The sequence below is a fragment of the Aspergillus multicolor genome (assembly GCF_047715735.1).
Source record: "Aspergillus multicolor strain CBS 133.54 unplaced genomic scaffold BDW74scaffold_2, whole genome shotgun sequence".
In the NCBI taxonomy this organism is placed as follows: Eukaryota; Fungi; Ascomycota; class Eurotiomycetes; order Eurotiales; family Aspergillaceae; genus Aspergillus; species Aspergillus multicolor.
Window position 1 is genome coordinate 890,016 of NW_027395953.1, and position 21,367 is coordinate 911,382.

Below are 21,367 nucleotides of genomic sequence, written 5' to 3' on the forward strand. Positions count from 1 at the left end.
ATTTCTTGTTCGATGCGGCTATAATTTCCACAGGGACCACGCTTCGACCGCAGTATTCAGCTTCAATTCTCCGGCCTCGTGGAACTAAACTGGTTCTGCTCGGCATAAGAGCCTGCTGGGACTAAGACTCTTAGCGTTTTCCCCGGGTTGTGCTAGCGATCCTCCCGGCCTGTTGTTTCCACTCACTCGAATCCACTCTTCCACATGCGGACGAACCGTCACGGGCCTCGCCTAGAGGACCCTACGGTATGATGTCTTAGACTGGGTCTGCCTCCCAGCCCTCCACCGACAGATCGTTGATCAGAGGCCCCATCACCTGTCGCTCCTTCAATCACATTGTCGATTGATTCAGATTTCGTGGCCAGTGACCACTCAGCTCTCAGACACAACCCTGGCGCCACTCGTATTACCGCTGCATGCGTTCATTCACTAAATCACACCCCGGAGTGTAACCAGGGGCACAGCCGTTATGCCTCCAATGACATCCCTGACTCGAGATTGCCCTCGCTGGCGGCCCGAGGAACCTTCTATGGTGGTTGGTCGTATCAAAGGAACTCTTTTGTGTTGAGGGGGAATATTTATAGTGACTGCCTGGTCCTCAAAGAGTCTTTCAGCCTCTCGTATATTATTCACTTTGACTCCCCGCTCATCTTTGCCATAGCAACGATCACCTCTTGTCCTTCACTTTTTGCTTTTTCCATCGGTGGACTCGTAGCCTCAGCTTTTCTGGGGCAGACTTTCTTTCGATCGCACCAGCAAAAAGCTTACTTCCGAAGCCCCTCTCATAAATAGAACTGGGTGCCCCGTCTATAAACTGCTCGTTTCGACTACGCTACTTTTCTGTCAAGAACTTACCTGCAACGTTCAATCATGCATTTCAAATACGCTGCTGCACTGGCCTCAGTGCTTCCCGTCGCTATCGCTCAGACCTTCACTGACTGCAACCCTCTGGAGGGTACGTGTTGCTCTCTTGGATCGCTTTTGTTGTCAATCGAGGACTAACACTGTAATAGAAACCTGCGATCCAAACCCTGGCTTGAACAGCAAGACTTTCTCTTCTGACTTCACCCAGGGCGAATCTGCCTTGAATGGTTGGATTAAAGCTGCTGGCGATGTCAGCTTTGGCCCTGATGGTGCCGAGTTCACTGTTGGAAAGAAGGGCGATGCGCCTACCATCGACACCGATTTCTACTTCTTCTTCGGCAAGGCTGAGGTGGTGATGAAGGCTGCACCCGGTGTTGGTATCGTTAGCAGCATCGTTCTCGAGTCGGATGTTCTCGACGAAGTTGACTGGGTACGTCTCAAAATTGCTTTTTTCTTTGTCATTTGCATTGTAAAAACAGCAAACATTTCATTGTCATCCGCATGTGCGCCAACCCACGTGAGAGCCCAGCTAACCACGTTTATGTTATGCAGGAGACTCTTGGAGGCGACACCACCCAGGTCCAGACAAACTACTTCGGCAAGGGCGACACTACCACCTATGACCGTGGCACATTTGAGGCTATCGCTACTCCCCAGGAGATCTTTCACACCTACACTGTCACTTGGTCGCCCGATGCGATTTCCTGGATCATTGACGGTACCACCGTTAGAACCTTGAACTATGCCGACGCGCAGGGTGGAAGCCGCTTCCCGCAGACCCCTGCTCGCCTGAGACTCGGTATCTGGACTGGTGGTGACTCTGACAACGCTCCTGGCACCATTGAGTGGGCTGGTGGTGAGACTGACTACAACGCCGGTCCTTTCACCATGTACGTCAAGTCCGTCTCCATTGAGAACACCTACCCCGGCAGCGAGTACACCTACACCGACAACTCGGGCGACTGGCAAAGCATCGATATCGACAACTCCAAGCCTCCTGCTCAGACCACCACCAAGACAACCAGTACCACCAGCACCACCGTGGCTACCTCATCCACCGACAAGCCCCAGACGGAGACGGGTGGTACCTCCTCTACCACCAAGACCACCACTACTACCACGGACTCCGAAAACTCAACCAAAACCGACACCCCAACCTCGACATCAACCGAGACTATCACCACCACCTCCGAGTCCGAGACTGCCTCTCCCACCGCAACCGAGACTGGCTCTGGTTCTGGTTCTGGCTCCGGATCCGACTCCAGCTCTGGATCTTCCACCCCTTCAAACTCCGGAAGCGCAACCCCCACCTCCGGCGGAACCACTGAGGACCCCCAGTTCACGGGCGCCGCCTCACCCCTGACCCGCTCTGCCGGCGGACTCTTCACAGTCCTCGGCATGATGGCCGCCATGCTTCAGCTGTAATTTACTTTCCCCTTTTTATGATTCCAAAGCCACTGCACATACTTCTGATGTAAATACATACATCTCACTTATTGATTGACTGAACTTATGAAGCTAGCAATGATCTTGTAGCTCTTTACCCCATCCTGTTGTTCATCTGACGTTCTTGGTTCAGGTTGCATGTCCTTATCTTGATGGATATTGTTATGAAACACCCCCCACTTTTTAATGTTCCTGTCATGGCCTGTCACTTTTATGTCTGCTCTGCATCATCTTATGACCGGGCGATGCCATTGTTCTTTTTTATTCCTTTGATGCAACCTCCTGTGAACCAAAACGCTTAGATGCTACAAAGACGCTACAAGAAGGTACATACTACCTAGATAAATACAAAAGAATAAACAAATCATTTATTTGAACCCTTTGAGTATCGCTTGACACCTTAAAACAACCCATAGTGCAAATGTAGATGGTCAACATAACGCCCAAGTCCCAGCCCAAATTCCGTGGGTATCAAATCTGATCTTCGTCTCGGCTCTTCATCATCATGATATGTCGTCAATTGTATGAAAGTCCATGCATAGCTTAATGGGTGGTATTTTTCTTGTTCTGCAAAGATTGCTGTAGCTGCTTGGATAGATTTCTTGCTAGGCTAGCAACGGGGCGATGATGGCTTGTAGCTTCCTGAAAGATTTGCGATAGGGTGAGTTTCAGAGAGGCAGTGGATGCATCATCGCTGTTGCTGTCGTTCGGTTCTTCGCGCCCTCGCGCACGGAGAAATGAAGGAAGTGCGACACTGGGAGGGACAATGGCGTCTACAAAAGCTACGAGTCGACTAGAAGAGTCTTTCGTGCCTCGGTGCCTCGTTTCCCGGTTTACGATGCTCGCGATCGATTCGAGGTGGTCATCCAGTGTGGCGAGATCAGCAGCAAGGGAGTCGGCCTTGGAGCGCATGCGTGCCATAAGCTGGTTAACGTAGCTCTCACGGCGTAGCATCTGGGTGGACAGACGGGCGTCGTTGGCGAAGGAGGATCGGGATTCCGTTGGTGCCGAGCTTGGTTTCACATCGCCTGCTGCGACAAGACTGTCAACTGCAGATCGGAGGTCGACCTTGAGGGAGTCGAATTTCCACGCCGCGAGACGGATAGCGCGCCAACAGCTCTCAAATTCGAGATTCAGCTCGTGTTTTGTTCCCGGTTGTGCCAGCCTCAATTCTTGTTTGACTGTGCGGAGTTCAGACTCTGTCAGCTTCAAGGAACTGTTGAGCGGGGCCATTTCATGCAAGGTCGCATTGAACAGGAATTCCAGGCGTGCCTGAGATGATGAAACTGCTTCTGTCTGAGGCGTTTGGCTGTCTGTACGCGGATTGAAAGCCGTATGATAGGATGAAATACAGCTGGGTGGATATAGTCGCGAAACTGTATCTATGGAGCACAAGGTTTGGTACTGCTGCACGAGTTCCGGAAGTATGAGTAAATGCGAGATTGCAGCGAGAAGGATGATGTTGATGATGCTGCGGATTGGTGTTTCAAATAATGTGCGATAAGACCGTGTCTGGTCTGTCAAAGTCATGGTCAAATCGGCGTCCTCGGCTGGGGTCTCAATAGCCGTCTTTGCCCTGACGGGCTCGGCCGCGGTTTGGTGTCTTCTCTTGAGGCTTGAACTTTCTTTCTTTGTTCGCAAGTTTGGTGCAACCCAAGATGCCTCCGCGATAGGCGACTCATATATCGAGGGCATAATCAGCTCTGGTCCTGGAACGAACGAGGTAGTCGACTCAGATCCATCTTTGTAATCAGGTTGTTTGACAGGTCGACTCAATTTTGAAAGCTCTGAAGGGCTTTTGACTTTAGCATCCTCATCTTCAGTGCTGACTGAAGCTACCACCCATGATTCCCCCAGAACTGAGGCAGACATCGAGTTAGCGCTGAGTTTCCTGTAGGCGATGTCAAGCTTAGGGCGCGGATGTCGCGCTGTGTGACCACTTTGTTGGCTCAGATCAAATAGCACTTCTAGTATAGTGCATATTAGAAGATACAATACGGTATAAAGAAAACAGGTGTATATGTGCCAGGAAAGTTGGTGGGTAGATCGTGAAGAAACACAAGCGTTTATACTGTGTCGATCTAGGCTGGCGGGGAAGAAAACAAGCGGCACCGCTAGTCCCGGTTGGGCCATCACGGGATACTGAGGTCGGCGGCTCGTCGATCCATCTCATAATTTGCGATCGATTGAAGAGCTCTTCGTTCTTGATCAATTCAACATGCGCCGATTATCTCCGTTACTACGACAATCAACGATATTCAAGAGACCTGGCAGCTATCGATGTTCGCCGACCAGGGTCCAATGGCTCTCATCGACAGCTCTACGGCGGTGCTCATGCTCTGACCAACAACCACAGCAACAGCCCCCGGAAAATCAAGCTGCATCCTCCGCCGACTATCGCGCTCTAGGAACCGCTCAAGACCTTTTCACCACATCTACTTACAGTCCTGGATCGCCTCTGTTCCTTCCGAACGGCACTCATATCATCAACAAGCTTATCTCCTTCCTCCGTACACAATACCTCCAATATGGGTTTCGCGAAGTCCTGACGCCGACAATCTACAAGCAATCGCTTTGGGAGGTTTCAGGCCACTGGCAAAACTACAAAGATGACATGTACGAGGTACGTGGGCGTGGAGCTATGGGAGATGCCGATGGGGAGGCTGGAGAGGACGAGTCCTACGGTCTGAAACCGATGAACTGTCCGGGACACTGCTTGCTTTTCAAGTCGCAGAACCATTCATACCGCGAGCTCCCGATACGTTATGCCGATTTTAGTCCGCTACACCGAAACGAGGTTTCAGGGTCGTTGAGCGGCCTCACGCGCGTCCGCCGATTCCACCAAGATGACGGTCACATCTTCTGTCGACCGCAACAAATCAAGGGAGAAATCAAATCTGCGCTCGGGTTTGTCGACTTGGTCATGTCAACATTTGGATTGGGGCCATATCGATTAGTTCTATCAACAAGGCCTGAGAAGGATTTCATCGGCAATCTTCAGCTGTGGGATAGTGCGGAAGCTCAGCTGCGCGAAGCTCTAGACCAAACTGGAAAGGAGTGGGCGATAAACGAAGGCGATGGTGCATTTTACGGACCCAAGATCGACATCCAGCTGCAGGATCAAGCAGGAAAGTATCACCAGTTGTCTACTATCCAACTGGATATGAACCTGCCTCGGCGGTTTGAACTGGAGTATCAAGTCGCAGAAGGGGAGGAAGACTATAACCCTGATACACCTGGAAGAGCAACGCCCGTCATGATTCACCGAGCAAACTTTGGTTCTCTGGAGCGCTTCCTCGCCCTGCTCATCGAGCAATACTCCGGCCGTTGGCCGTTCTGGCTATCCCCTCGGCAAGGCATCATTTTGACTGTAAACCAGGATGATGCTGTTGTGAAGCAGGCGTACGAAGCTGCAGCAAAGATCTCCGGATTCAAAGCCCTCGACCAAAGTGCGGCCGATAGAGTCCCTAAGCCTCTGTCAACAACGGACTCCACGTTCCTGATCGATGTCGATGCGAGCCCGCAGACGCTCAGCAAGAAGATCCAGCGGGCGAAGCAGATGAAATATAACCTCGTATTTGTCCTCGGCCCGAAGGATTTAGCTGAATCTCGGATCACCGTCGATGTTACTGGCCAATTGAATAGCAAACCTGACCGGGGTGCCGAGACGCTGCGGGCAGTGCTAGCCAAACAGGTCGGGGAGAAAGCGCTGCAGAAACCACGAGCGATTACGCTGCCTGTTGACCAAGTCCATGATTTATTGGTGCAACTGGACAAGCACTTTGTATAATATAGTATTGATAGACCTAGAAGTGGTGGGTTTGTACAGTATAGCGATGTAGCCACCGAGTAATGCGTGATATCGGAGCCAGTCTGAGTGACGAGAGCTCGCCAATATTGTCGACTGGGGAAACCTGAAGCTTCCCGGAGTGCACAGTCAGTGATGCTAGATTTGACAATTAGTCGGCCCATCTTGAGGGCGTTGATTCGCCGATCGTCGAGATTGCCTAAAAAAGCGTGGGATGAAGAAAGTCTGGCTCGCCCTCTTTCTCCAGGAGTCCAGTTCCAGTTCAGGTTCCACTCTCCAGCTCCCCCGCCTTGCTGCGATGTCGCTCAGCCTCCGATGAGGGGGATCGAACTGTCAGAAATCAGAATTCGACTCTGGGCTCTCTTGGGCTCGCGATTTTTCGGAGTGCAGAGTCTCCGATTATAACTACTGAGCTGGGCTCGGTCCGACCTCTTCTCCCTTTTTTTCCCGATTTCGTCTTCATGGCCATCTCAGCTGCTTTTTCATGGTCAGAGAAACCAAATCATCGGCCATGGCCGACGCGCCATCGAAGCCCAATCCGTCCCGCAAAAGTGCCTTTTCGTGCGAGGGTTGTCGCAAGCGCAAAGTGGGTTTCTCTCTCTCCCTGTTTATCTGCTCGGACAGATGCCGAAGAACTGTCCCCTGTCGCTGACCGGCGATTTGTCGCTAGGTAAAATGCAACGGAGCCAGCCCATCCTGTTCGCGATGTGCTGCGCGAGGGACCCCCTGCGTCTATAGCTTGTGAGTTGGAGTCCTGCTCGGTTTTTACATCGGCTTCCCGATTCTCTGCATTCTCGTTGGCTAGCCCTGCATAATTCGATGCAATTTATACTCGGGCGTGTGCCGATCTTTTATAGCACTTACTGATGCTTGGTGCTTTAGAGCTCCTACCTTGGCTTACACAAAGCAATTGGAGAGGCGGGTGGCAGAGCTAGAAGATGCTCTGTCAAAGCACTGCAGCCAGCAGACCTCAGATGCTGCCGCAGGAACTCCATCGTCTGTCGCTTCAACAAACGAAGCTAGCCTTAAGTCTACGGTTTCAAATCGCAAAGACGATGAGGCCGGCGAGGAGCAGGACCTTTCGAGGGACTTTGAAGGCCTCAAAGTCGAGCACGATGGCCGGGTTTCGTTCCATGGACCAACGAGTTTGTTTCAACTCCCAAGCGGCGCATTGAACCCCGCTATATCAAATCCTCAGCTTGCTGGGCAAGCAGGTAATCGTAAAGAGAGACTGGTCAACAATGCATGGCGCGAGAGAGCGATCGAGCAAATGGCTACCATGCCTGTACGTTGGTCGGGCCATTACCTTTATGACCGTCGTCGACTGATCAATATTCGGACCAGGAACCTTTCCAATACCTCCTTGACTCTCACTGGTGCTGGATTCAGCCACTGTTCAATTTTGTTTACAGACCCGCATTTACTCGTATGCAACGCCCTGGGCTACAACTTATTAAGTGATGCTGATCTGTATGCAACAAGGGGATATGAAACTCAGCGGCCCTTACTATTCTGACGCTCTGCTCCACGCAATTCTCTCGCATTCTGTTCGGTGGTGTAAGGCTGAGCCTAGGATCAGTCCTCTTTTGGAGCAATATGAGGGTGGGGCCGTTTTTTGGCATCGTGCAGTGACAGGGCTTCATGACTCGCTCAGAGACGGCCATGTGGATATACCTACTATACAAACCATGCTCCTCCTTAGTGCACGTGAATGCGGGCAGGGGAACAGAACCCAAGCATGGCTGTATAGCGGAATGGCATTTCGGATGCTAGACGACCTGGGTATCACAATCGACAGCCGCAAGTACTCGGACTCCGCTCAGCTGAGCGATGAGGATATCGAAATCAGGAATCGTCTTTTCTGGAGTTGTTACTTCTGGGACAAAATGATGTCTTTGTACTTCGGCCGGTCTCCCACATTACAAAGCTCGCAAGGTTGCCCTCCCCGCACGATTCTGGACGATACATCGGAGTCCGAGCCCTGGACTCCCCATGGGGTTGTGTTTCCCGACGGTTCTCAATACCCCCCAACCCAGGCCCACTCCACCTCTTGTTTCATAGAGATGTGTGGGTTAATGGAAATTTTGAATCAGATCCTGGTTCATATTTACGACCACAGCCGCCAAATATCCGAGGCAGAGTTCCATAGTTGTGTTCGCGAACAGTCCCGCAATCTCGGTGGATGGTGGGACAATTTGCCAGAACATTTGAAACTCGTCCCGACAGATCTACCTCCATACTCTCCTCCCAGCCATGTTGTAACCTTGAAGTAAGTGTTCTGACCATCTGTTTTCTACAGTTGCTAACGTGGTGGTGCAGCTGTCTCTACCACACAATCAACATCCTGACTCATCGGCCAATTCTCTGTTCGAAATGGAGCCGTGAGGCGTACGACAAGAGCCACCTAGTCCATTGCATGACGTCCGCAACCGCCATCCTTTCCATATTCTCTATGTACCGGCGCACATTCGGGGAAAGCCACATTGTCCTCTCAATCGCCTACAGCGTGTACACGGCCGCGTCGATCTTCCTCCTTGAGATCCAGGCGCTGAAACACGCGGCTCCAGGCACTCTGGATAAATTGAAAATCTGCATCTTTGCCTTAGAGGGTGTTAGAGTTTCTAGTCCTGGTATGCTTTTCAAAGCGGCGTGATCGTCGGACTGTTCGTTCCAAACTAACCACATTTTCGCCATTTAGTGATTACTACTGCTCTGAGCCTCGTATACCAAGAAATACAACGTCTGCGCATCGATCACAATATACCTCTTTCAATCCCACAACCGAGCGCACCGCAGCCTCAACCATTACAACAACCGTCCGCAACATACCATCATCCCCCCGCTGGTCAACACCCCCTAAATGATGTACCACCAATGTCTCAGCGAGTCTCCACACACAATATCGATACTGGCGCGTCTAGCGCTCAGTTTTATCCTTACCAACCATCTCTGCATGCACCAGAGTATGAGGCAGCTCATCATGGCCTTCCGCAAGGCGCAATGACGCACGATCTTCGCGGATTGCCGGATCCTCTAATATCTTTAGAGAATCCTGCTTCGTACGAGATCACTCCGGAAGTATTTGAGGCATTTTCGTACGCGGAGCCCATCGCCACAAACATGACACCTGCAGAGGGGTATGGATGGGTTGGCCGGCCTTGAAGGATTGCCTATCGAGGTATGAAAATATGATTGCGCATCATATGTAGACATCTTGTTTAGTTATAGATTAACTGGGGTATATAGCAAGGTCATAACCATAAATAATCAAAAGATCAGAACAGGTTACCAATCTGCAAATCGTGCGAAACGCCAAAACAAAGTCAGGGTTTAGATATTAACCCGCTCGCCCTGTTTAGGTTGAACTTGAGCTCGCCACCTGAGATACCACGGGCCCTCGAAGAGCTCTCCCATCCGCTCGATATCCACCCCATTAGTCTCTGGCATCCAGATGCCAAGAACAATAAGACCAACGAAACAGATGATGGCCCAAAACAGGTACGCGCCCCAGTCGTGCAGTGAGACAAACATGTTCGGGGTCACGCGCACAACAGCAAACTGGAAGAACCAGTGCAGCGACATGCTCACAGCGTAACTGACATTGCGGATGCGCGTGGGGAAGATCTCCGTTCCGTAGAGGTAGGGGATTGTGCAAAGACCGACGGACCAGCCGACGGCGTAGATGAAGATAGATGCAATCGCTGCGTTAGAGGCGGGCTCGTTTACGGGCTCCGTGTCATCGACTGGACGGAGGACGCCCATATAACAAGCCAAGTAAACATGAGCTGCCAGTTGGAGCGTCAAGCCAAGGAGAGCGCAACGGCGACGGCCGATGTAGTCGATTAGGCCCCATGTAAAGGCCATAGTGAAGACAAGCTTAACAATTCCGTAGGCACCTGAAGAAATTAGGGATGTAGCGTTTCCTGTGACGCCGGCGGACTCGAAGATGGTGGAAACATAATATGTGATACCGTTGCCGCCGGTCCATTGAGAGACCGTCTGCATGACGATTAGGAGCCAGAAACGTTGGCGGTAATTAGCATTCGTTTGAGTTTCTTTCAAAGCTGTCCAGTTAGAGGTAGAGGAAAGAGTGTCCGCTCTGAGGCGTGTTTGGGTGGTTATGAGGTTGAACTCATCCTCAAGCTCTTGGGAGGATATGTCTGTTCCGCGAAGACGCGCAAGGACATTCCGTCCTTGATCGAGGCGGAATTGCGAGATGAGGTAGCGGGGGGTCTCGGGAACCAAGAATGAGGCGCCGAAAGCAATTCCGACAGGTATCAGAGGAATAGATTGCACCAGGCGGTATTGCATCCGTGTTGGAGACATGTGGACTTTCGCGCCGTAGTTGATGAAGAAGCCTTGTTGCCAGTCAGGACCGAGCCTTGTTCGTGTATTCAGGGATGTCTTACCTAGAGCTAACACTGCCAGCAGAACAACCATATAGATACTGACAATCAGGCCTCGAGTACGCGTGGGCGCTGAGAACAGTCAGTTACATTCTCCTTCCAGGTACAACTTCACGAACCGATTTCGGACAAGTATAGTGGCGTCGCGACGGTCAACGCCCCAGCGCCTAGTCCACCCCATATTCTGGCAAACAGCAACAGGCCATAGATTCCGGAGGCAAACACCTGGATGAATGTGCCTGACATCCATACTACACAGGCTAATCGCCATGACCGTAGTCTGCCCAGCCGGTCATTCAAGTCCAAAGATATCAAAGCACCCAGTGCCGCGCCCAGGACGTTGAAGGATGTTATATTCGCCGTGCGGTTCGCTAACCCGGTCTCGTCGTTCGTCCAGTTCGATTCGAGGAGGTTGAAGTCGGTCTTGAAGGAGTCCAAGCGCACGGAGGCGCTGTATCCACCTTCATCGTAGCCTTAATACTCCAGGTATTAGTTCGTAATCTGACAAAGAGTGAGTAAATGAGAGGTGCGAACCTTTAGGGATACTGCCGCAAGCGATGACGAGGATCACAAACGCGTAGAAGGGAGGGGTGGTCCACCGCGACCTGTCCAACTCCAACCGCCTCATCGCGGGAGACTGCCGACGGGGCGGGGGGGCCACAATATTGTGTCTCGGGTTGATTCCGCAGCTCTCAGACCAAAATTTGACATTCGAAATTCGGCAGAGGGATCGGGAGGATCATGAGGTATTGGAGGACCCGAGGGATGTGGGAAGAGGAAGATCTCCAAGCAAGATGCTGCTCGGCCAACTTCCGAGCTACACCTTCTCCCAGTCACGCTCATCGGCAATTGCTTTCGTCGACAAATTATTCATTTACCGAGAAGCAATACCCTGAAAGATAGAATTCCATCGATATCGCGGCATCAAACTGGCCCTGAGGCATGTTGACTGAGCTTCTCAGCTTTCGGATCGATTGGATTTCTCCTGACGGATCCACAGCCTCCACTCTCTCATCATCGGGCCCATCCTGCTGAACCAGGCACATCATCGGATCAAAAACCTGCATCAAGCAACAAATGCCGAGTCGCCGACTCTGCGATAATCAAACAACATGAGGACCTGAGAAGGACAAAAGTGCACTGTGCGAGCGTCGCGATTACGGTGCCAACTGCCCTTGAGCTAAGCTTTGTTGTTAGTTTTTAAGGCGCCATCGTCCTCCGTGATTCGTTACATCACTCTTACTCTTCATGGGCCTGGTGCCGCCTGGATGTTTATTACCTTGGAGGCCAGAAACTGTCTGAAATAGTGTGCCGAAGAGCATCATAGCGCAACCGTGTGAAATACAGGCAACTCGGCTCTTACAATGGCAGTGCGACTCTGCTATCCAACGGCATTGCCGTCGTTTCGAACTGCTTGCCTTCCTGCATGGACGCGCATCAAACCGAGATTAGACCTTTATAGACAATCCAAGTCTTTTTTGGGCACTGAATCATCCATGAGACTGACAAAGCCCAAACGATTAAGAAAATGGATCCCACCTGGAACTTGGGACAGTCATATGCACGTCACGGACAAAATATACCCAGTCGTCGAAGGGGCACCATACAAGAGCAAACCAGATCAGAAACTCGAAGACGCAATGGCTTTCGAGTCAAATCTTAAGATTCGAAACATCGTCCTTGTGCAGCCTTCAATTTACGGTACTGACAACTCATGTCTTCTCGACGCCCTTTGGCGCATTGGACCTCTTCACGGGCGAGGCGTGGTTGATATAGACCCGCTCGAGACAAGCCGGGTCACCTTGAGAGAATGGCACGAACTGGGTGTGCGAGGCGTACGGGTGAACTTCATGTCTAAAGGAGTGACACCAGTTCATCAACAGATGAATGATGCGCTATTAAAACGAGCAGATCTGATCCGACAGCTGGGCTGGATGATTCAAATTCACACACCTATGAGCACGATACCATATTTAGAGGACATTATTCCAAAGCTAGGCGTCAAAGTCTGCATTGACCATTTTGGGTGTCCCGATCTCCCCGAGGTGCGGTGGGAGCAGGGGGAATACTTCGACCCATATCTCTTACGGGGTTTCCCGTCGCTGATGGCCTTGCTCCGACGGGGAGATACGTGGGTGAAAGTCTCTGCACCATATCGCTTCAGCAAGGATAAATATCTTCGAGACATAGACGTTATAGCTCGCGAGTTCATACGTGAGGCGCCTCACCGGGTGCTATATGCAACAGACTGGCCTCATACTAGATTCCGCAACATTGACATTGAACCATTTACAGAGATGATTCTACGACGGTGTGGCTCGTGGGCAATGGCGAAGAGAGTGTTTCGATACAATGCGGAGGAATTAATGAATAGTCGTCTATTCGCCTAGTCGTTCTAGCTCACCAACCGGCTGCTCAAAAACACGACAAAACTCGCCGCCGTTCTGCTCCTGCCATTTACGGACGCATTCCACATGGTTTCCCTACTCGTCGACTCCAGCACCAACCTCAGTGGTGCAAATAACAGCCTCCGGTCCCTACACAATCATTGATCAGCCGAGTTCTTCTCCTTGAGCGCGAATACAAAGGCAGAGGCACTCACAATGTCATAACAGCATTTTGGCGTCCCACCCAACGGGCAAGTCTTCACGAAGTCGCCATCTCCGGAGACACCAATGCCTACCAACAGTTCAATTAGCACCCATCTTCAGCTAGTTCAACCGCGTGTACGCTCCCTCAACGAGGGAAGACGAGTGAGGACACAAAGTATATGGGATGGAACACAGGATAAACGCACAATTAACACCCTGGTACGAAACCTTCGAGTCGCGCGCCGGAACAAATCCCTCGCAGCAGTATGGTGCCTGGAGGAACTTGGCGTCTGCAGATAAAGGGCAGAACCAGGGTCGACCGGCGAGTGTTGGGCCGGCTAGAGAGAGGGCGAGGAGGACTGAAGCTGAGAAGGATAGATGCATGGTTGTTGTTTTGTATCAGGTTGTCTCGAATGTATCGTGAATTGGATATAGAGGGGATTCGGTAGATAAACTGAAGCAACTCAACTTTAGAAGGCATTTAAGGAGATAGAGCTTTAAAACAACCACTTTGTCAGAGATTGAGCATTGGAATGTGAAGGGTGGATTCCACCAACTGTATAAGATGGCCGGTTGTTAAAACTTGGAAGTGACGCGTAGGCACGTGTAAACAGGGGTGAAGAAAAGGTCCCTGGAAGGTACTTTATCCCTTGCATTCCTGATATGTTTGGGCCTTGCACAGCAACTTCAACGGCATGTACACAAGCTCGCATAGCCGTGATGACTACGCACTCTTCATGTCAATCGAATTCTAGGCCGCAAGGTCTGTATAGAGAGGTAGGTATAGTATTGCTCTTCTATCTAGTCTACCCAGAAACCAATCCATAATATCAAAGTGAGACACGGTCCAAACATGTCTTATGAAGACATCAAGCTAGTTTCACCCTTGTAGGCGCAGTAAGCTCCAGGCCGGTGTCAATAACCTGCTTCGGCGCCTTACCCTCAGCAGTCGTCTTCTGACCAAGCAAGACAACGCTCTCAATGCTGACAGGGGCATCACGAATAAATTGGCCCTTGATATCCAGAACGCCATTGCTGTACTCGAAATCGATGTTGACAGTCTCAGTCTGCTCAAGGGAGTCCCCGTCGTCCAAGTACAGGCTTCCTGAGGCAGTTCCGTCTGTACCGGGGGCAATGATGAGCTGGAAGCCTTTCTTGCGCAGCTCGGTGGTTGTCATGGCGCCGGATGAGCGGATGGGGATGATGTTGCCCCCGCGGATGTGAATAGGGATGTGACTGATGCTGATATTATGCAAGGTGATATTGGCGCCTTGACCGTTCACCGTGGCGCCTGTGTACCAATCGTAGAAGATATCCTTGGGGAAATATGCGTTGACACTGGTGGAGTTCTCCTCAGTGACCGGAGAGATGAGGATGGCGTCGCCGTAGAAGAACTGCAAGTCCGTGGCAAAGGTGTTCTTGTCCTCCGGGTACAGGTAGAATAGAGGCTGCAGGAAGGGCTCGCCGGTCCCACTCTGGCGGTGGAAGGCAGTGTAGATGTAGTCGAGGAGTTGGTACCGAATGTTGATGGCCTTGGTTGCGGACTCGGTCACAGTCTCCCAGAGGTAGTACTCCTGGGGGATGCCGCCGATCTCGTTGTGGTTACGGTAGAATGTGTAGAAGGCTCCAAGGGAGGCCCAGCGAGCACACAGCTCTTCGGTGGTGTTTGAGCCAAAGCCGCAGACATCAGCTCCTACCATGGGTATCTGGAACATTGAGGCGAAGGCTACGATCTGGGCGATGGAGATGCGGTACAGCTCCCATGTGCTGAGATTGTCACCGAGCCTGCGAATTGTTAGCGCCATGTGATATAAAAGCAATAATTGACAAACCAATGTCCAACGTGAGATCCGGCACCTGCGTAAGTGCTGCGGGTGATGATTAGGGGTCTCACGTCGGGACGGCGCTGTTGCATTGCGATACGGGAAGCCGAGCTCATCACTGTACAATGGGTCAGACAGACAAGCTTTCCCAGTAACGGCTGACTTACTGGTTCCATAAAGGTTGTGGGTATCGTATTCAACATAGCCCCCAGCGTGGCCGATGTTAGTTTGGATTGTTTTTTGGCTGAGAGCCCCAGCCTCGTTTTGAATCGAGTACGGAGGGCTGAGCAGGTTGCGGCCCGGCAGCCCAAGCTTATCACCATGTGCTCTCTTCGCGAATCTCTTCGAGGAAGCTGGCTGGAAATCGGCCGGGAATCCAGGTAGCGGGCGTGGGCTACTGGACCGGACAGCAGGCGGTGCAGGTGGCAGATCGTTCTCAATAGAATATCTTTCCGGATCAGTGCAGGGGAATGTGCACATATTCGCGGCCTCGTTCATGTCGATCCATAGGCCATCAATGTCAATTCCTGTTTCAGGATCGAAGAACCTCTTGAACTCCCCGTTCCAGTATTCTTGAGTATCGGGATGGAACCAATCAGGGTAGACGGTCACACCAGGCCACACAGCGCCTGGACGTCCATTAACATTTTATCTAGTCAAGGCTGGTCGCCTTGATCGGGCATGTATACCTTGGTACAGACTGCCGTTCTGTGTTTTGAGGAAGATGTCCTGCTCGACACCCCTATGATAGCCGGGGTTGTCTATCGTTCGAACTGTCAATACTGGCTTAACGATATAGGTTCATTGTAACTTACCACTCGCACTCACTGCGGGATCAACCATGACAATATAGTGCTGATCATGCTCATGCAAGTAATCGACAAGCTCACGCATCTTCTCAAGAGGGAACCTCTCAGGATCGAGGGTAAACACCCTTCTCAGTTCCATATAATCAATGTCAGTCCACATTGTTTCTAGCGGGATTCCAGTCCGGCTGTAGTTGTACACCACCTCGGCTAGTTGGTAAACATCACGGTAGCCGTATTTGCATTGATGAAACTATATATCGTCAGCGGTTGCAGTCTTCTCAATCATTATGGGCCCATGAGTCCGTTCCAGGGCTGAGAACCTACACCGAAAGCCCAGTAGCTCTGCATAGCAGGAAGTCCAACAACCTCTGCGTATTGAATACTTGCTTCCTTAGGGGTCGAGCCGCTGAAGAAGTAGAAATCAAAGACGCCTCCAAGGATATTGTACTCAAGGTACTGCTTGCCATCCAGCGTCTTGTTGATCTTAATATCCATGCCGTTGGAGTTTGCCAGGAAGACACCATGGGTGCCAGCACTACCGCGATGGTCGTAGTACACAGGATGAGTGCCGTACAGGTTAGTGTGACTCGGTACGCCGTAGGCGTCGCGGTTCCATAGCGTGCGGGTGTAGTTGTTCGTCGCCAATCGGAGGGGATCAGTGTGTTCTCCGAGACCATATAGATACGGGTCATTTGGTAGCCAGGTGCGGAGATTCAGATACTGCGATTGGAAGACCAGGTCGGATCCAGAGGTATCAAAAAGCACTTCTTTTCCCCTGGTCACTTTAAATGAGAACGGATTTTCCACATAGTCGAACTTCAGAGTAGAGTCCTTCTGAGTGCCGTTGCCACTGCCTACACGAGGTAGAACTGACTCGGGAACTTGATACACTTGTTCATTCGCATCGTAAATCATAACATGCAGGCGTTCGTCTAAAGGTATGTTAATATGAAGTAACGATCATTGATTCTCGCCAACTCTCACCTGTCTGGTACTCGACTAGAAGCTTCAGGTCCTTCAAATCGGTACCATATGAGTCGCAAGGCTTGCCCGCGAGGGTCAGGTCCGCGGTCAAGGTATGACCGTTTTGGTGCACACGTGATGCTTTGTATCCAGGGCAGCTTTGATTGCCTGCCCTAGGCCCAATGATGGCTGCGCCAACGACTGGCAACAGAAGCAAGGACCCCAACATGTTGAGAGATAGAGATAAGCTGAAAGCTTTAGGGAAGAAAAAGGATCAACCGATGGGAGATCACCACTGCTTAAATAGGCGCAAACAGATGGCACGAGGGACATGAAAGCACAGCCGATGGGCGCGGCGGTCCAGACCGACTACCCCGTACACCGTATGCTAGAGCACGACAGGTGTGGGAAAGCAGCTTGCATCGGCATGGCTCCGGACATTGATCGGATTCGTTAAGCAAGGGATCCGGGCTCAAGACCCGCCCCGACAAGGTCCCGGAAGTCCGTTCCCCATATTTGTGTGGACTGCTGGAGGCTCGGACCATGGTTGTCACCATTCGCAGTGCTGCAGAGACGAGCAAAGCCATGGCCATTGCAATTCATGACGATTTCCTCCGCTTTGTGGGGAGTCTGGAGCTCGGTCAAATATCGGGGATCGTACCAGTAACGGGCCTCCAAGACGATAGTCTGCAGATCTTCGTCTTTAGTGCTGTAACATACCACCACTGAATGGATACCATCTGGACGAGCCAAATGCCAATACTCGACAAGCAAACGCCCAAGGGGCCTAAATGTTCTCCCGGGCCAGGGTCAGATGCGAGAAAGCCTGGGAAAACCCCGGACAATGGCATCATTGCCGCTCGACTTGGTAGCTTTGCCGAGGCGATATCAACAGTGAATTCATACCCCTCCATGGGCTAATTGCTCCTTCCAGTCGAACGTAATCAAGTAAATAGGTGGTAAGCTGATTGTGTGCTAAATTGGAGCGACTCTGAATGTTAAGGAGAGCAACAGACACGTCAGATACCTGCACGACTTTTGATATATTGCGGCAAGGCGCTTGAATATGCAGTGACTGGATTGATCATCAATGATACTGAGGTATATTCTCCGGACATCGCCACATTGCAGAGCGGAGTGAGAGGAGTTGGAAGAGAGGAGAAAAGTCGATCTGTCGGGACCTTGGGGCGCAGATATCCCCGTCGGCTCGACCGCTTATCCCACAGACATATACATATATAGCCAGTTACAGGAAGGAAATAACCTTAAAAACTGAAAATGGATTTCTACCCGAATCCTTCTATTGTCCCGTTGAGACCTGCATACATCTTCAAGAAATTGGTCATAAAACATCACAAGGTCATCATCGTAATGCACGAATAAGCCACCTGCATCATACGCCGCTCGACAGAAAAGAAACTAGTAAGTATAGCCAAGGCGACTCGCCTCTCTCAAACGCCCTCGATATTTCTCCATCATGGAACCAATAAGTATCAGACCTTTTGGCCAGCGGAAGCTGCCTCAACATCAGCAGCCGAGCTCATAATCTGGACCTTGATGGCTCCAGTCTTAGGGTTCGCCGCCGTCTCAAAAGCCTTGAGCGCGTCTTCAAGTGCATAGCGGTGGGTAACGAGCTTCTGCAGGGGGATCACGCCGTTCTTTACGAGACGAATCGCTCGAGGCCAGGTGTTGCAGTAACGGTATTGATATTGAAGATCGATTTCTTGCGTGCTCAGGCGCATAAAGGGGATCTTCATCTCGTTCTTGCCAACACCAATCACAAACACCTTACCGCCGAACTTGACGCTCCAGATGGCAGAAGCGACACTGCTTTCGACTCCGGTACACTCCAGGGCGAGACGAGGCCTCAAAGCATCCGGGCCGGCCCCGTGGCCGTCATTGAACACGTTGACGATGCCCTCTGCTGTCTCTTCCGCGGAAAAACCAATCTCTACCTTGTATGTGCGGACCTCGGGGACGAGCTCTTTCGCGAACTTCAGGCGACCCTCGTCAATATCGGTGATGACGAGGGGGGTTGCGCCGGCAGCGCGCGCACTGAGCAGAGTGATGAGACCGATAGGACCGGCGCCAGTGATCAGACAGGGGTCGCCCAGGCGGAGACCGCTGCGCTCGACAGCAGCTAACGACACACTGAGGGGTTCCAGCAGAGCGCCATCCTCGTAGCTCATATCACCTATCTTGTGGCACCAGATCGCGGGGTGATTGACGTAACGCCGCAGCAGTCCATCCACTGGGGGTGTCGAAAGGAAGGCAACTCTCTCGCAGCCATTGTAGCGACCAGTCAGACAGGGCTCGCATGCATTGCAGATAACGTTGGGCTCAATCGCAACTCGGTCTCCAACTTTGAGGTGAGTGACATCCGGGGCGACCGCAATAATGTCTCCAGCTGACTCATGACCCAGAATATGGTCCCCCGTAACGATCATTGGACCAATGCATCCTGCATGCCAGAAGTGCACGTCGGATCTGTGTTGGAGAGCTGGTTGTCAGTCGGGCCAATGCAAACTCGATACGACGTGGGGTATCTGAGCAACTTACCCGCAAATGCCAGTACTCCGCACCTGTACGGTCACTTCTCCGGGCTTGAGACTTTCGCCACTCTTCACCTGCTCAAGGGTCGGCGTAGCATCTGCCACCCACAGGTCATGCTTTGGGTTGGTGAAAATGCCAATGTTCGGCTTCTCGAGGACGGTCGCAGTGGCCATGGTGGTTTTCAATGGAGTTGAGAAGTTCAAAAGCCGATTATGCGAAGAACAGGCGAATGGAGCAGAAGAGGATGAAAGAGTCGAGGTTCGGGGAGCAATGCCGGGGTACAACCAGCTTTAATACCTGCCCCTCCATGTTATACGGGTGTTAATTTTCCACGACACCAATGATGATGTCGGTCAGATCATGCGGACAGAAGATGCTCCAGAGAGACAAGCATTATTCAGTTTGACTTTATCCATTGGACAATAGTTTGTGGAGGGGTCATCGTGGCATCCAGAGGGACCCGCCTCTATGGCCTTTTATCCGGACTTCTATGCGGGGTCCCCTCGTTGGTTCCTGGAGTCCACCTGGGGCGCCATTGGCCATGGGGATTCAATTCATCCCAGTCAAATCTTCAGCAAAGGCAGGGTTAGCATATAAAATATAACGAATTTGGTTAGTTGAAGGCGCCCTGGTCTTATACACTTCACAGGTTTGCAAATGCCTTCAGGTTGTTGTAAAAAGAGGCAGCGATCCAAACCCTAGGACCTAGTCCGGTACCTCACAAGAGCATAAGGGAATTTCAAGCGCAAGCTCCAATGAGGCTATCCCAATTGCGAATTAGTGATGATAGATGGAAACGAGGTCGGTGGACTTATGGGTAAAAGAATGGTTGATAGATCTAGAACCGGGCTCGGTTAATTGCGATCAGTAGGGTATTTTAGCCTCTTTTTACCATGTAGTTTTTACCTTCCGTGCCAGGCATAAATAAGCACAAAAACGCCCAACTCCTTATTTCATTATTGCATCTTATACGACAGACACGTACCAGGGCTTGAAAGAATCCGCGTTGCTGAGATGGGAAGTTCTCCGGTGGCACTGAGTCGAGTCTATCCTTTGGTGGATAATTCTACACCCACCTACACTGCCGTTACCAGAGTGTCCAGTCAGTTAGTGATTAAGCTGCAAACGGAGTCGTTCAGTCAACAAAATTCTATGCTAGATAGTAATTCCAAAAATCCCCTGAGTTATTTCCTTTCAGCACAGTAGCCGAATCTTTATCCTGCTATGGGCTTTCGGCAAGAGGGCATGAGGCGGGGCCTGGGATACTGCAGTTGCAAAGCATTGGATAGACCGTCGTGAATCCGACCATCTGGTTGGGCCATGCGACTTGCGAGCCATGAAACTCGAGATCCTTGTGCAGTCAATGTGTTTGTGTATGAAAGACAAGACATGGAGCACTTTTGGGCCGCCAGCGTCAACCCTTGGTTAAAATAGTATAATGACTCGTGAGCTCAGAGGCTCTTGTGTCGACAGTAAGTGTCAACCTATTGCAGACTTGGATCGATGCCCCTAGGGCTTTGCTAGTATTAAGCTTAATCTTATCTGGAACTCGGTGCTTTGCTTACACCGTGATACAGGTAAGTTCAAAGAACTTGCCAGCCAGCCGTGTTAAAGGTTTTAAGTATGCGTGCGAGCGATGATAAGCACATACAATTTTGGCTTTCTTCTATGCAAGAAAAGAGTGATTGTTGGTGTTTCAGCCCATATAAGTTGGTTAAAAGTCTCAGCAACCGAGGTCCATGTAGGCCTCGAGAGTGCATACTCGGTGTAACGGTACTGTCGATGATTGATGAGTTCGTTTGACTAATATTCTGTCATGGGGTCTTGAGGAAAAGAGCTAGGGTTCACCGGTCTGCAGTATGAGTGTAGAGATACGCCAATCTGCTGGTTTGGGCCTGTATCAATGATTCCTGTAGGGTTCTCGGGTTTTGTGGGAAGTAGAAGGCATCATAGCTTGGATTCAAAGATAGGCGGCTGCTGTGTCCCTAGACAGCCCGGCTCGAACGGGATAGTCATCGGGCTGGCAGAAGGAGAACATCCTAAAGACAACTTCATTACTTATTAAATGCACCGCGAGACCACACATAGGGGCAGATAGGCAGAA

General features: G+C 51.2%; 9 protein-coding genes across 9 annotated transcripts; 4 read left to right on the forward strand and 5 right to left on the reverse strand.

Moving 5' to 3' along the window:
- Positions 1-349: 349 nt before the first annotated feature.
- On the forward strand, positions 350-2,703 carry BDW74DRAFT_45620 (glycoside hydrolase family 16 protein). The gene is made up of 3 exons (XM_073732848.1): positions 350-955; positions 1,014-1,294; positions 1,417-2,703. The coding sequence occupies exons 1-3, from the start codon at positions 871-873 to the stop codon at positions 2,287-2,289; spliced, it is 1,239 nt and encodes a 412-aa protein (XP_073588632.1). The 5' UTR covers positions 350-870; the 3' UTR covers positions 2,290-2,703.
- On the reverse strand, positions 2,688-4,343 carry BDW74DRAFT_143991 (uncharacterized protein). The gene has a single exon (XM_073722958.1). It carries the CDS (start codon positions 4,180-4,182, stop codon positions 2,854-2,856), a length of 1,329 nt encoding a protein of 442 aa, XP_073588633.1. The 5' UTR covers positions 4,183-4,343; the 3' UTR covers positions 2,688-2,853.
- Positions 4,344-4,524: 181 nt separating this feature from the next.
- BDW74DRAFT_143992 (threonine--tRNA ligase MST1) lies at positions 4,525-6,188 on the forward strand. Its single transcript, XM_073722959.1, has one exon. It carries the CDS (start codon positions 4,529-4,531, stop codon positions 6,098-6,100), a length of 1,572 nt encoding a protein of 523 aa, XP_073588634.1. The 5' UTR covers positions 4,525-4,528; the 3' UTR covers positions 6,101-6,188.
- A 163-nt stretch (positions 6,189-6,351) lies between these two features.
- BDW74DRAFT_45650 (putative C6 transcription factor) lies at positions 6,352-9,364 on the forward strand. The gene is made up of 7 exons (XM_073732850.1): positions 6,352-6,704; positions 6,789-6,859; positions 7,001-7,403; positions 7,463-7,544; positions 7,601-8,387; positions 8,438-8,748; positions 8,817-9,364. The coding sequence occupies exons 1-7, from the start codon at positions 6,603-6,605 to the stop codon at positions 9,278-9,280; spliced, it is 2,220 nt and encodes a 739-aa protein (XP_073588635.1). The 5' UTR covers positions 6,352-6,602; the 3' UTR covers positions 9,281-9,364.
- On the reverse strand, positions 9,365-11,271 carry BDW74DRAFT_45640 (putative MFS quinate transporter). The gene is made up of 4 exons (XM_073732849.1): positions 11,059-11,271; positions 10,644-10,997; positions 10,528-10,596; positions 9,365-10,476 (listed from the first exon to the last, which is right to left on the reverse strand). The coding sequence occupies exons 1-4, from the start codon at positions 11,150-11,152 to the stop codon at positions 9,449-9,451; spliced, it is 1,545 nt and encodes a 514-aa protein (XP_073588636.1). The 5' UTR covers positions 11,153-11,271; the 3' UTR covers positions 9,365-9,448.
- Positions 11,272-12,064: 793 nt separating this feature from the next.
- On the forward strand, positions 12,065-13,640 carry BDW74DRAFT_143995 (putative TIM barrel metal-dependent hydrolase). The gene has a single exon (XM_073722960.1). It carries the CDS (start codon positions 12,084-12,086, stop codon positions 12,912-12,914), a length of 831 nt encoding a protein of 276 aa, XP_073588637.1. The 5' UTR covers positions 12,065-12,083; the 3' UTR covers positions 12,915-13,640.
- Positions 13,008-13,499, reverse strand: BDW74DRAFT_173391 (uncharacterized protein; the record flags this gene model as incomplete). Its single annotated transcript, XM_073727779.1, has 3 exons — positions 13,008-13,061; positions 13,127-13,203; positions 13,322-13,499. The coding sequence occupies 3 exons, from the start codon at positions 13,497-13,499 to the stop codon at positions 13,008-13,010; spliced, it is 309 nt and encodes a 102-aa protein (XP_073588638.1).
- Positions 13,641-13,897: 257 nt separating the features above from the next.
- agdC (putative alpha-glucosidase) lies at positions 13,898-16,939 on the reverse strand (the record flags this gene model as incomplete). The annotated part of the gene is made up of 7 exons (XM_073731230.1): positions 13,898-14,900; positions 14,948-15,056; positions 15,106-15,567; positions 15,679-15,720; positions 15,754-15,997; positions 16,072-16,679; positions 16,732-16,939. 7 exons carry the CDS (start codon positions 16,937-16,939, stop codon positions 13,985-13,987), a joined length of 2,589 nt encoding a protein of 862 aa, XP_073588639.1. The 3' UTR covers positions 13,898-13,984.
- A 1,031-nt stretch (positions 16,940-17,970) lies between these two features.
- BDW74DRAFT_144001 (NAD(P)-dependent alcohol dehydrogenase) lies at positions 17,971-20,025 on the reverse strand. Its single transcript, XM_073722961.1, has 2 exons — positions 19,270-20,025; positions 17,971-19,197 (listed from the first exon to the last, which is right to left on the reverse strand). The coding sequence occupies exons 1-2, from the start codon at positions 19,434-19,436 to the stop codon at positions 18,204-18,206; spliced, it is 1,161 nt and encodes a 386-aa protein (XP_073588640.1). The 5' UTR covers positions 19,437-20,025; the 3' UTR covers positions 17,971-18,203.
- Between the last annotated feature and the right edge of the window lie 1,342 nt (positions 20,026-21,367).